Source organism: Mus musculus, chromosome 18, assembly GCF_000001635.26.
Source record: "Mus musculus strain C57BL/6J chromosome 18, GRCm38.p6 C57BL/6J".
Classification (NCBI taxonomy): Eukaryota; Metazoa; Chordata; class Mammalia; order Rodentia; family Muridae; genus Mus; species Mus musculus.
This window is the reverse complement of record NC_000084.6, coordinates 48,044,947-48,058,709: the sequence shown is the minus strand read 5'-3', so window position 1 is coordinate 48,058,709 and position 13,763 is coordinate 48,044,947. Positions and strand designations below refer to the sequence as shown.

The window sequence follows — 13,763 nt, the reverse complement described above, 5'->3', positions numbered from 1 at the left end:
TGATTGGGAGTGAAAAAATGCAAACACAGTGACAGCAGGAAATTTTAATTATTATTAAACAGGAAACTGCAAGAAATAAAAGCTACATGAATTATCTTTATTACAACCAAATACAAATAGCACGTTAAAACTATAATAAATCTGTAAAATGTGCAGAGGAAAGGAAGTAAGAACACCGTTTGAGGTTCTAATGTTTAAATCTGCATACTAAATTCAGTCACAATTCTCTAAAGATCAAATGTAAAGCTTAAAAATCTAAACAGAAGACTCAAATGTTAACCTTTCTTTCAAACTCTGTTTGTGGAGTTATCATTAATGTCTCAGAAAGCTTCATTGGGAATGCCTAATGTTTAGTAATTCCTACAGTTTCTTCCTTTGATTTTTCCCAATATTTAAAGTGAGATATAATTATATCTTAAATATAAGTAAGATATAATTATATTTCATATATAATATGTATATAGTATATATAAGATTATAATATAATAATTTTATTACAAATTAACAAAAATATAATTAATTATAATTGTGTATTACAAATATTAAAATATACTTTTTGAGCTTTATTAGACTATATTTAAAAGATCAAGTCTATATTCAGGTGTTAAATAATGCTAACTTACAGGTATATAGCTATTTTATTGTTATTGTTTTGACATTTTGCTTATTTCTTCTAAATACACACACACACACACACACACACACACACACATGCGCCCGTGCACACACAGGCACACACACATTAAAAAGAAGGTATAATTATGTGCCCTCAGTCAGGCCTCAAATTTATGGCAGTCCTTCAGCAGAGTGCTAAGACTATAGGCATGTACCATGATATTCAGTTATCCATATACTTTTTGAATTGTTTATTTACAAAAGGTATTATTTTTTTAAAAAATATGCAATTTTAGAATTAAAATTTTAAATATAAGTTTTTAAGTAATACATTTATACCTTCAGGGATTGGGAGTGTCAGTTTCTTAAGGATGTGACCCCGGATAAGTCTATCAAACTGAAGTGGATGTCACATGCAGAAGTATATGACCAACAAAAGTTGGACCGACAGGGCTATTACTAAATATAAATTTATTATTAAATAAAATGGACCAGAGTCCATATGGAGGAATGAAGAGGTAGGATTGGAAGTGGGATGAGTTAGTGGAAGGAGTTAGACGATGAATATGATCAAAAGACATTGATGAAATTCTCAAAGCATTAATAAAATACCATCCTAAAAATAATATAAGGGAAATACACATAGTGTGATCACAACCATAGCTATCACACTAAAGATAAGTCAGTGGCTGAATAATTAATTGGAAAATGAGTAAGTGGGGAAATCATATTTGACCACACTTGGTGATATGCCACCTAAAACAGGAAATTATGGACCTTGTGAGGCAGCAAGTTAATCATACTAGGCTAAACTTTTACAAATGATTAGGAAAATAAATTTCAGTTTGAATCCAGCTATTTAAAATCAGGTAGTAATCACCAGACATAGAGAAATAATGGAGTGCTGTCAATTGGAACAAGGGTGGGGGTGACTATGGCCCCCTTCCCTGTGGTTTGGTTATGCTGCTGATGAGTTGGCTAGTGTTTGGGTGATATTTAGCAATGCAGAGAGTTCACATTTGTATTTAAGTGCTTAAAACTAACTTTCACAGACAATGTGAGAAACATGAGAGACAATGAGACTATATATGCTTTTGACTTGAAATGGTCTCTGCTTTGAGGCTTTGGCTTAAGACTTAAGTGTGTGTCTGCAAAATGATCGTCTGTCAAAATATTTAAAAAGCACAACAGATTTTAAAAACACTATATATTCTTGGTGACAATTATCAATAAGAAGAACCCAGAATGCCTGTCCCCTGCATAATGCTTGTACAAAGAACATAGTAGCATTAGCAAGTCATTATGTACTCTGCTTTGAATATTGAACTCTGTTTTGTTAAAGCTGAACACTACATATTATTTCCCACAAAACAGTGAGGCTGTTAGCTACATACTATACTTGAGCTTTGTTGTTGTCGTCGTTTAATATTAAGAGTGTGTTTTCTTTCAGAAGCGAAAACAATCCTTCCAATGGTGCTACATGAACAATGGATGCTATTGACTTGGCTCCTCTACAGCTGGCAATGTTACACTAAAGCATCGCTGAGACGTTTATCCTGCCTTCTGAACACCCCGTGAAGAAAAGTATCGATAGCCACCATCAGATTGTAGGCTGTGCAGGTGGGCAGCTCCATGCCCACGAGAATATAAGCTTTTGTGAGGAGTGGGAAGATAGATGAGACTGAAAGTGACTGCTGTGTCCCCATTATATTTAGAGGGAAGGAAAATAGAAAGCTAAGCTAGGGGGTGAAGGTTTTATCAACATGTGTGTATGCATGATGCCTTGTTATCACACAGGATGCTATCAGGTATTCTTCTGTGAATGGTCTCTCAGATCTATTCCTATAGAATGCAGCAAACCAAAAAACCCGACATTTTTCAACAAGACTATCTGCATCACCTCCCTGCTTTACCAAGGCAGCCTTGGTCTGTGGTAGCAGGAATGTGGAAGGATAGAGATGTGCTGAGGGTGTGATATTCACATTCAACAGAAAACTTCTCAGTACCTGTCTTACGCCAATTGTTGTTTTATTCTTTTAAAGAGCTACTTATTTTAGACCACATGGATAGGAATTTTTCAACCATGTCATCTTTCTCCCAATTCCATGCCTTAGGGAGAACAAAATTCCAGAAACTCAACTCTTCAGAGTGCAGTGTAGCTATGTAGGGGAGAACTGAAAACCTATTTCACAAGAGGGAAAGGTTGCTTGCAATTGGGTTTTAATTTTATACTTGCTTCCTAGAATACTCATTAAGACAGGATCTTTGATCACGCAATTCCTAGGCAGTTTTCTGAGCAAATGAGAGGTTCTCCGAAAGAGTGCAGAGTAAAACTGCAATGAATTTCATCATGCAAAAGAATACTTACTAAAATGTTGTTGGCATAAGTATCTAAATATGCCAATTAGACTAAAAACAAACATTGCAGTTGGAATAAAGACCCTGTTAAACAAGAACAAAAATTGTAGGAAACTCTTTTATTTGGAATCATTCATATACGTATGTGTGTCAGTATACCTGTATTCTCCTCTTATAGAAAGAGAAAGAAACAATAGCATATCTAGCTATAATCTATACAGAATCTCAAACTAAAAAACAAAATAGAATCAAAAAACAAAGCCAAACAAGTAAAACCTCAGCAGTCACATCAACAGAGAAGATCTTCTGGTCTTCTGTAAGATGAACAGCGGAGTTAGTGGTTGACATCATTTCTTCAGAGCTGCTACAACTTCTTCACACTTGGTCTTTGGGGAACTGAGTAGATTTTTAGCCAATCATTGATTTGGAGCCATATGATTCATTCTCATTTTTCTGTTTAAGAACTCATCAATTGTTCTTTATCAGGAACCGAGTATCGAGGTTGGAAAAAAGTGACATTTCAGGTAGATTCATATCGAAAATATATTGTGATCAAGAAGACAATATTGCAAATAAAGAGAATACTCAGTGAATTACATGCCAAGGAAACACTCCTTTATGAGGAATAATTGTAGCTCATAACTCTGAAAAAGAAAATGAGAGGGCTCTTGAATGCAGTGTGGTATCATTAACACCAGATATCTGATATTATGTATGACAAACTTTTATCCTGTACTGAATAAAAAACCAAAACAAACATATGTGTTCAAATAATTCCTACAGCTGTCCATTCTTTCTAGGAATTAGTTGGCACTTTAAAATAGAATGGTGGCTGCTATCTTTGTATCAGGTGTTGAGCCAAGAGTGAGTTCATGATGAAGGTCACAATGCCCAGTTCCAGACACTATGTCCATACTAGTTTCATGTCATTTATAAACCAACCATGATTGGTGCTCTGGTCCATTCCTCTCACATGACATATCACTGGCTTCCTTGCAAAGGGCTAGGTCTTACACCTGCTGTGGCCATTTAAAACCTTAACCAACTGTTTACTAGTTTTGAGACATTCATAAATACTTACCCCATCAAGCTGACAGGCACAGAAGTCTCCAAGTTGGGTGCTTATAAGTCTTGAAGATCAACAATCATTTGAGAGCTATGATATTAAGTAACCATTCTCTTATGCAGTCTCAGAAAGCAGTAGGTTAGGAAAGAAGCAAAGCATATGAGGGGATCCTAGATGCCATTCTTATTCACAACAACTAAAAGTTGAAAGGTTAGAGCTGCCCAATTTATCCCGGCCTCTCACCTCACCCCTGCAGCTTTGAAAGCCCTGGGCTTTGAAACCCTTAACTAACCTTGAAGACCCCATTCTCTTTGGTAGAAAGTGGTTCTCTGAGCTTTCTGAATGCCTGCTTTTGCAGGACAAAGATGCCTGACTGAATGCATAAATGTGTAACAGAAATGTGTAACAGGGCCAAATCTAGAAAGGTTCTCTCACCCCTTTAGTAATGTCTCAGAGTGAACATTTCTACCTATGTTAATTCTCAACATTATGTTAGAGTTCAGCGAACGTAAAGTATTATTTTCCACATTCAATCCATTGTATGAAAACTAATTATTAATGAAAAAGTTGTTATGCCAATCTCTCTGTAAGTAAGAGTCTCACACACCTGAACAATCACAATGGCCCTTTATGTCAGATGGTGCCGACACCACAAGTTCAACTTAATAGAAACCATTTAGGTTCAAGGGTACAGTGCTACAGCTATGAAAGGAGACCACCCTTACACAGGCCCGTTTCCCACTCCAATGCTTCCATTGTCAAAATCATATAATAGAATAAGGGTTGGATTGAAAGAGAGTGGGGGAGGAGTGGGCAAGAGAGTCAAGACTCTTCTGTTCTTAGCAAGCAAATACGACTACATATAAAATTAACTCATTTTCCTCCAGGCCCACAGAAAGCTCTCACTGGTCTAAAACTCCTGGTCCAATGTCACTGGTGTTGTTTAGGAGAGAAAGCATAAGAGAAAAGATTCCATATGCCAACTTCCTATTGTCCCAGGAGGCTTTACAAGCTGAGTTAACTCCTTCATTCTCCCCTAAATGTACCTTCTCTTGTCCTTATTCAGTAGGTCTTTTCTCTCCTTATGAAATCAAGAGACAATCCAGACACCATGCTATAGTCCCTATACACCTATGTCAAGTTTCACTATAACCACTACCACCACCCCGACCACCATCACCTCCTCCTCCTCCTTTTCCTCCTTCTCCTTCTCCTTCTCTCCAGACCTCATGTTCCTTCTGTCAAAGGCTTCTGTTTTCCTGACATATTGCTGGAAAGATCAGCATATATCAGGTATGGAAAAAGAGTCTGAACTAAAGCACTTTATTAGAGAACTACAATAGAAAGTGTCTGAGAGAACAACTTTAAACGATGATAGGTTTAGTGGGCTCATCATGACCTAGACTTAAGTCTATGCACATCTTTGCTCCATTGCTGGGGGCTTCTTGGAAGGCAAAACATCATGGAGACAATAGTGTGTTTGATTAAGTCTGATCATTTAATACTCTGAAGTTTAATAGACCCGTAGTCATGCCCCCCCTCCATACTGGTTCACATCTACTCTGCTATAACCCCCTTCTCCTCCTTCTCCCCATTCTTTTTCCTGGCTCCCATTGCCCCCTTATTTTTCTCTTATTAATTCCAGTAAAGTTCTTGTACTATCATAGGTTACACATTATTTAGTGCAGTACCTGTTTTCTCAGTTGTCACCATTGCATTTGACTGTCAAAACAGTGGTGACTAGACTAGAGAAGTAGCTCAGTAAAGAACATGCCCTGGAAGCATCATGACTTATATTCAATCCTTCAGAACCCAAATTTAAAAAGATAAGTATGTAGGTAGACAGGTGTAACCTAACCACTGCAACACAGACAAAGATAGAAGGTTCCCTGGGGCTCACTGGCCAGCCAGACTAAGCTAATTGGTGAATTCTGTGAGCTAATGAGGAACCCTGTCTCAAAAACCAAGGTAGAGAGATGGGGAGATGTCTCAGTGGGTAAAAGTGTTTATCACTCAAGACTGATGACCTGAGTTCAGAAATGGGGAACTCAAATGAAAAGCCTGATGAAGGTTGAGATGTGTATATGATTCTAGCATGCCTTCTGTGAGAAGAGAAGCAGAAATGAGAGAACTTACAGGAAGTTGATGGGCCAAGAGGCCTGGAACACACAGTATACCATGTATAATCAAGAGACCCCCTGCTTCAACACAAAGGTGGAAGTTGAGAATCACATCTAGAAAGCTATTCTCTCCCCCCACTTGTACACTTTGGCAAAAGCATCCTTGCTCTCTCTCTCTCTCTCTCTCTCTCTCTCTCTCTCTCTCTCTCTCTCTCTCTCTCTCTCACACACACACACACACATTTTACACACACAGACACACACACACATTTTAAAAGAGGTATGCCTACAATTTCCTACTCCTTTGATTCACATGATACCTTTTACTAAGGGGAGAAGTGGGGCAAAACCAATTACCCCTTTCCATATCTATGAATTATTTGACATACATTAAAGAATGTAGCTGATTCTTGCTATCTATAGTAACTGTATTCTCTAAAGTTACCTACTTTATACTTAAACCTTGTTTCTGAGAAATACAAAATTAGTTTTCTTCTTGTTCTTTTCTTTGTTTTAATGTTCAGCATTGATTTATTGCTTATTTATTTTGCTTGTGGGTGGAGGGACAAGAGATACAATGGCACATGTGTGGAGGTCAAAAGACAACTTTTGGGAGTTTTGTACATCTACCTTCCCAAGGTAGCTCATGGTCTTAATGAGCTTAGGACCACTAGACAGAATTTCAACATTGTATATAAATGTTGCTTTATATACTTAAATCCCCAGGGGAAAAAAAACACAAAAATGTACCATTAAATAGATTACAAAGAACATTTAGTCATAACATGAAATTCAAAGTAGGAGATTGTTGCCTTGTATGATCTATAGAAATCTATGAGGCAACTCATCTTGTCCTCATTCCACATGTGCCCATGAGTAACTGTAACAGGAATGTGACTTTGGGGCTACATATAATTTTAGTAAAGGAATGTGCAAATATAGACCCTAGAAGTAACAAGGGTCAGCTCTAGTGCCTTTGCATTGACATGGTGCCATTTCTGTCTCAACTGAAACTTTGATTCTTCAGATTATTAATGAGATGTATTGCAGAAAATAATTGTTGTGTTTTATTTCCTTACTTAAGGCAGTTCATAGAAAAGAGTGAGATAGTTTGGGTTATTTTTGTAAGAAAGCAGATGCCATTTTGGATTATAGAACTCGATTTGCTGTTGCATTAGCACTAAACCAATGCTAAGGAACTAAACTAAGCACTAATGAAGCATGGAGTTTGTTTTAGAAATTAGCAGTGGAACAAAAGGTTAGATAACTTTGTAAACTAAAAGCTGTTTATTTGCCTCTAGCTTGAAAGTCAAAAGCTACAAGAGACTGAGACACTGAGGAAGGATTATGGATGATGGGAAATGTAAGAGACCAGAGTGCCCTTCATATGAAAAAATGTAACAGTTTGTAGGGTAGGGCCTTGAATCTTTTTAAGGACATACTCTAATTGACCTAATGACATTCCACTAGACCCAGTCTCACAAAGATTCCACGCTACTTCCAACACTACCTTACCCTGAACCAAGTTTACAAAACATGAACTTGTGCGGACAAAGTCAAAACCACAACCGACCCTTAACAATCACCAAAGGTGTGGGGCCCAGTGGCCCCCTTAAATCTGTAAACTTTACAAAGCTACAAAACCTCTTCCCTGAATGCCTCAAATGTTTGAAAAGAAAAGAAGTGGGACACCACAGAAATACTGAAGTGGGACAAGCAAAGGAAATGGACAGGTGACATGAAGAAAGAAAAGTCTTGATAAGAAAGAACCAAGAACTGAGGTGAGACGTATTTTGAAATAGAAGACACTATTAATCTTAAAATAAAAAATGTAAAAGATCTTAAAAATAGAAGGCCTTAGAAACATTTTTATGCTCAGAAATGAACTGACCTGGTTTGACGGCAGTTTTAGCCCCATGGTGTAGAGAGAGATGGATTCTATGTGTTCAGAAGAAGTTGGCAAGGACGCAGAACAAAGGCCAGATATTCGTAACGTGTCATGGAGATGAAAAGACATTGAAAGCACAAGAGGAGCCAGAAGCTCCGATGTTTTCACTTAAGCCACACACCCTGCTTTGATATCATTTGTAATTCCCTCCGGAAATTTCAGATCCCAAATCTCCAATGCAAATGAATACAAACTAAAATTTTACTCAGGTAACAATGCAATTATAGCTGCACACAAAAGCAAAACATCATTAATTATGTTGGCAATAATTGGGTAAAAGGACATGCATTTCCCCCCTCAAAGTGCCCCATGAATTCATGAAATGGTCTGGTTTCTCTTAAGACACCATTTCTGGAACTGCTTACAAAGTTACAGAGATAGCCTCCTTTATTTTGTTCAATTGTCTTTTTTAAAATTTATGATAGTATATATTTTTTAAGAATTTCAAACATGCATGTAATAAGTTTTGATCAAATCGACCCTCTTCCCTTACCAGTTTCTCCCCTTATTCCACTGCTATTCCTATCTAATCCCTTTTTACTTTTATTTATTTATTTACACTCCAGATTTTATTTCCCCCACCCTCTGACTGTTCCACATCCCATATCTTCTCCCCAAGCCCCTGCCTCCACAAGGATGTCCCCACCACCCACCACCCACCCAACGAGACCTCTAAACTCCCTCCGGCCTCCAGTCTCTTGAGGATTAGGTGCATCTTCGCTGACTGAACCCAGACCCGGCATTCCTCTGCTGGGGGCCTCATAACAACTGGTGTATGCTGCTTGGTTGGTATTCCAGTGTTTGAGAGGTCTTGGGAATTCAATTTAATTGAAACTGCTGGTCCTCCTACAAGGTTGCCCTCCTCCTCAGCTTCTTCAAGCCTTTCCCTAATTCATCTACAGGGGTCACCAGCTTCTGAAATAGATCTATCTGAAGACCCAGCAATACCACTCTTGGGAATATACCCAAAAGATGCCCCACCATGCCACAGGGGCATGTGTTCCACTATGTTCGTAGCGGCCTTATTTGTTATAGCCCCAAGCTGGAAACAACCCAGATGTCCTACAACAGAAGAATGGTTATAGAAAATGTGGTACCTTCACACAATGGAATACTACTCAGCTATTAAGAAGGAGGACATCATGAATTTTGCAAGCAAATCGATGCAGGCAAATCGATGGAACTAGAAAATATCATCCTGAGTGAGATAACTCAGGCCCCAAAGGACGTGCATTGTATGTACTAACTAATAAGTGGACATTAGCCAAAAAAATAGTACAGAATACCCAAGATACAGTTCACACAGCTCAAAAAGTCAACATTTTGAAGGGCTCAAGTGGTGATGCCTCAGTCTCACTTGGGAGGGAGAAGAAAGCAATTACAATTGGGGAGGGAGGGAGGGACCTGGGAGGGACCTGGGAGGGAAAGTGGACAGGGGTTGGGGGGAACCTGATCTGGTATTGGGTGAGGTAAAAGGATTGAAGCCCTGAGGGCCAGCAGAAAGAATGAAAACAAGCAACCTTGGGAGGTAAAAGGTTGGGGAGACCCCCCAAAATGCACCAAAGACCTGGGATGTGAGAAACTCTCAGGACTCAAAGGGAGGGACCTTAGATGAAATGCCAGACAGTAGGAGAGGGAACTTATAGAGCCCACCTCCAGCAGAAAGATAGGGCATCAAGTGAGGGATGGGGTTGCCATCACACAGTCAAAACTCTGACCCATATTTATTCCTGTCTGAAAGAACTGCAGGGATGGAAATGGAGAGGAGCCTGAGGAAAAGAAGGCCCAGAGACAGGTCTAAAGTGAGATCCACCTCAGGGGAGGTCCCAAAGGCCTATAATAGTAACACTATTACTGGGCTATGGAGTGCTCACAAAAAGGGATCTATCATGACTACCCTGTGAAAGATCCAACAGGCAGCTAAAGAGTCAGGTGCAGATATTTGCACCTAACCAGTGGTTCAATTGTCTTAAAAATTCTCTTTCAAGTGTACTGTCATTATATAAACAATAAATATCAACGTTTGCAATTTTCAAAGATAAATTGTTAAAAAGTACTTTTTGGTACATTGTACCTCAGATTGATTGTTAATGGTTTTGTATTCTGAGAATATTTTTATAACATGTGTCCATATTGCCAGGAACCACAGAAGCTTATAGTAAAATAGTAACAGCTATGTCTGTTTTTTTCTTTTTCTTTTTTTTTTTTTTTTTTTTTTTTTGGTGGACTTCTGCGGCTTTTATTTTTGCATGTAAACCACTGGGGGGAGGGGGATCTTGATGGTGGGCACCCTAGAGATTACACTGGAGTTCCGAGGGCTCCAGACACTAGCTGGGAAGTCAGGTGACAGAAACAATGATTCAGACCAATCACATGATTGCAAAACTGGGTCTCCAGCAGGGATTCTGGTGGTCAGGTGTGGATGCCTAAGGAAGCAGTGACATGGGAGGGGCACGCACTGGGCTGGCCTTGAGCTGCTGGGATGACATCAGGGACAGAGGACCTAGCAGCTGGTGGCTCCAGGGATCTCCGGTCCATGCTTTATTTGGCCAGGGGGTTCCTGAAGGACCTGCCAGCAAACTTGGCTTTGCTGCCCAGCTCTTCCTCAATTCTAAGGATCTGGTTGTACTTGGCCAGGCGCTCGGATCGGCAAGGGGCACCAGTCTTGATCTGCCCAGTGCAGAGCCCCACCACCAGGTCTGCGATGAAAGTGTCCTCAGTTTCCCCAGATCGGTGGGACACCATGACGCCCCAGCCATTGGATTGGGCCAGCTTACACGCCTGCAGGGACTCGGTCACGGAGCCGATCTGGTTCACTTTGAGCAAGAGGCAGTTGCAGGACTTCTCGCTCGCAGCCTTGGCAATCCGCTTAGGGTTGGTCACTGTGAGGTCATCGCCCACCACCTGGATGCCCGCACTAGCCGTGAACTTCTGCCAGGCGCCCCAGTCGTCCTGGTCAAAGGGATCTTCGATGGACACCACTGGGTAGTTCTGGACGAAGGACTTGTACAGATCAGCCAGCTGGTCGGGCGTGATGTACCTGCTGGGGTCATCCGGAGACTTGAAGTCCAGGTCATACTTGCCAGACCTGTAGAATTCAGAGGCAGCCACATCCATGCCGATGACAACCTGGTCAGTGTAGCCGGCCTTTGCGATTGCAGTCTTGAGCAGCTCCAGTGCTTCTTTGTTCTCCAGGATGTTAGGTGCGAATCCACCCTCATCACCCACATTGGTGGCGTCCTTCCCGTACTTCTCCTTGATCACGTTCTTCAGGTTGTGGTAAACCTCTGCTCCAATGCGCATGGCTTCCCGGAAGCTGGATGCCCCCACAGGCAGGATCATGAACTCTTGCATGGCCAGCTTGTTGCCAGCATGAGAACCACCGTTGATCACATTGAAAGCCGGGACAGGCAGGATGACTTCAGGGTTGCCGGCCAAGTCAGCAATGTGGCGGTAAAGGGGCACCCCCTTTTCCACGGCACCAGCTTTGCAGACAGCCAGGGACACTCCCAGGATGGCATTTGCACCAAATTTAGATTTATTCTCTGTGCCGTCCATCTCGATCATCAGCTTGTCAATCTTCTCTTGCTCCACAACATTCACTTTCTTGCTAACCAGAGCAGGCGCAATAGTTTTATTGATGTGCTCAACAGCCTGTGAGACACCCTTCCCCATGAAGCGGGTCTTATCATTGTCTCGGAGTTCTAGGGCCTCGTAGATGCCAGTGGACGCACCGCTGGGCACCGCAGCTCGGAAGAGACCTTTTGCGGTGTACAGATCGACCTCAACAGTGGGATTCCCACGGGAGTCAAAGATCTCTCTGGCGTGGATCCTGAGAATAGACATGGCGAATTTCTGGCAGTAGGATCGCTGCAAAGCAAGGAAAGAGGGTGCCGTGGACACCGAGGAGAGCCTTAAGGACAGACGCGAGCGCGACCCTGTACCGGAGCAGCACTCTCTGTTTTTTTCTAACAGAACTGTAAAATAAACAGCCACACCTTCCTTGGTTCCACTAGTTACTCAAAACAAAAAAGCAAAGGAAATTTAAATGTAAAGGGAGTTTTAATGAAGATTTCTTGAGGAACAAGTGGAACATTTCCACTAGACAGAACTGGTAAGGTCGAAGCAGATATAAAAAAAAAAAAAAAAAAAAAAAAAAAAAAAAAAACCCTGGTAAAATCTCATAATCGAAAATGTTAAGTTATAGTTAGCTCCCAGCCAGACTACATGTCCTAGAACATGTGACCATGACATCCCAATAAGAAGACCATCATAACCGGTCATATAGCATAAAAATCTAGCATTCTCCATGCTAATGAGGTATCTAGATAGGCTCTGAGCGTTTGGCTAATGAACTTTCCTTACTGGGCATTCCTTCCTGCAAAACGTATTTAATTTCTGGTTCACCCTTAGTAAGATATACGCATTCTCAGCCACCAGGAATAAAACAGGTTGGACAAAGAAAGTCCATCTCCTTCATCAAGGATCGCCATGTCAGGAGGTCTTTATCATAAAGAGCTGCACCTGAATTTCCCAGTAGAAGGCCCTTCTTGGAGCCTCGCCACACATTTTACGCTCACTAGGAGCCAAGCCAGATTCTACCCTGACCCAGGCTCAGTGCACACTGGAGGACCCCTGTTCCCAGTTCCTCACAGCCTCTTATTAGACCCAATCAACTCTATTCAAATTGGCTGGCAACAGAGACATTTCTCACTACCTGCCCCAATGTTCTGGGTTCTTGAATTAAACACACACACACACACACACACACACACACACACACACACACACACACACACATTTTATTATGCCTTTAAAAGCTCAATGGCTGGACCACTTCCTAATTTCCACATGGCTGATGTCCTTTTGGATAATCCCAACTCATCATATGCTAAAACCTATATTCCATCTTGCTGCCCCTACCCAAAGCTGCAGCCCTGCTGGGCCACTATACCCAGCTCTTACATGTTGGCTATCTCTCTGTTCTGCACATCTCAAATGTGGCAGCTACTCCTTTCCTGACATGGTGGCTCTCTCCTTCCTCCTTCCTCCTCCTTCGTCCCTTTCCCAGGAATCCTAAAAGTCCTATATCTATCTACCTGCTCAGCCATTGGCTGCCAACAACTTTATTTACCAACTGGGGGTAGAGACCCTCACCTTCTTACATGCAGATTCTCATGCAATTTGAGGAACCCGATTAACATAATTCAAGCATTAGACCAAACCACAATAGTTTCTAGCAGTGTCTGTGTTGGTATCAGGACCTCTGAAACCAGTGACATCACATAGGAGGGACCAGAACACCTGTTGCCAAGACAACAGCCACCATATTCCCAGAATCCACTTGGCTCACCTCCCACCTTTACTTGTATCGCCCATATATAAAGAAAAGCCCCCCTATTCTCTCTCTGTGTCTTCCCCCCTTTTCTTTCTACTGCCACCTTGGCACCTCTCTCGCTCCCAATAAACCACATGTGGAACTGTTTGACCTGGTATAGTCCTTCTGAAGCCACACAACGTTCAAGATCATAACATTGGTGCCAAAACCCGAGAATTGTTACATAGGAAAACCATAGAGCCCAGGTGGCCGTCACCACCCAGCTCGACAATGGTGAAGCTGCCACTGTCCCAGAGAACCAATGTCAGGTGGACGGCC

At 41.2% G+C, this 13,763-nt stretch overlaps 1 protein-coding gene and 1 long non-coding RNA gene across 2 annotated transcripts in view; both read right to left on the bottom strand.

Annotated features, from left to right (window-relative positions):
* Positions 1–13,763, bottom strand: part of G630055G22Rik (RIKEN cDNA G630055G22 gene) — a 185,140-nt gene that overhangs the window by 49,271 nt on the left and 122,106 nt on the right. The gene's annotated exons all lie outside the window — the stretch shown is intronic.
* Eno1b (enolase 1B, retrotransposed) lies at positions 10,331–13,375 on the bottom strand. Its single transcript, NM_001025388.2, has 2 exons — positions 13,265–13,375; positions 10,331–11,977 (listed from the first exon to the last, which is right to left on the bottom strand). The coding sequence occupies exon 2, from the start codon at positions 11,951–11,953 to the stop codon at positions 10,649–10,651; it is 1,305 nt and encodes a 434-aa protein (NP_001020559.1). The 5' UTR covers positions 11,954–11,977; positions 13,265–13,375; the 3' UTR covers positions 10,331–10,648.

Excerpts from the sequence above, each read along its gene's own strand:
- Eno1b (NM_001025388.2), bottom strand. The coding sequence starts at position 11,953 with ATGTCTATTCTCAGGATCCACGCCAGAGAGATCTTTGACTCCCGTGGG.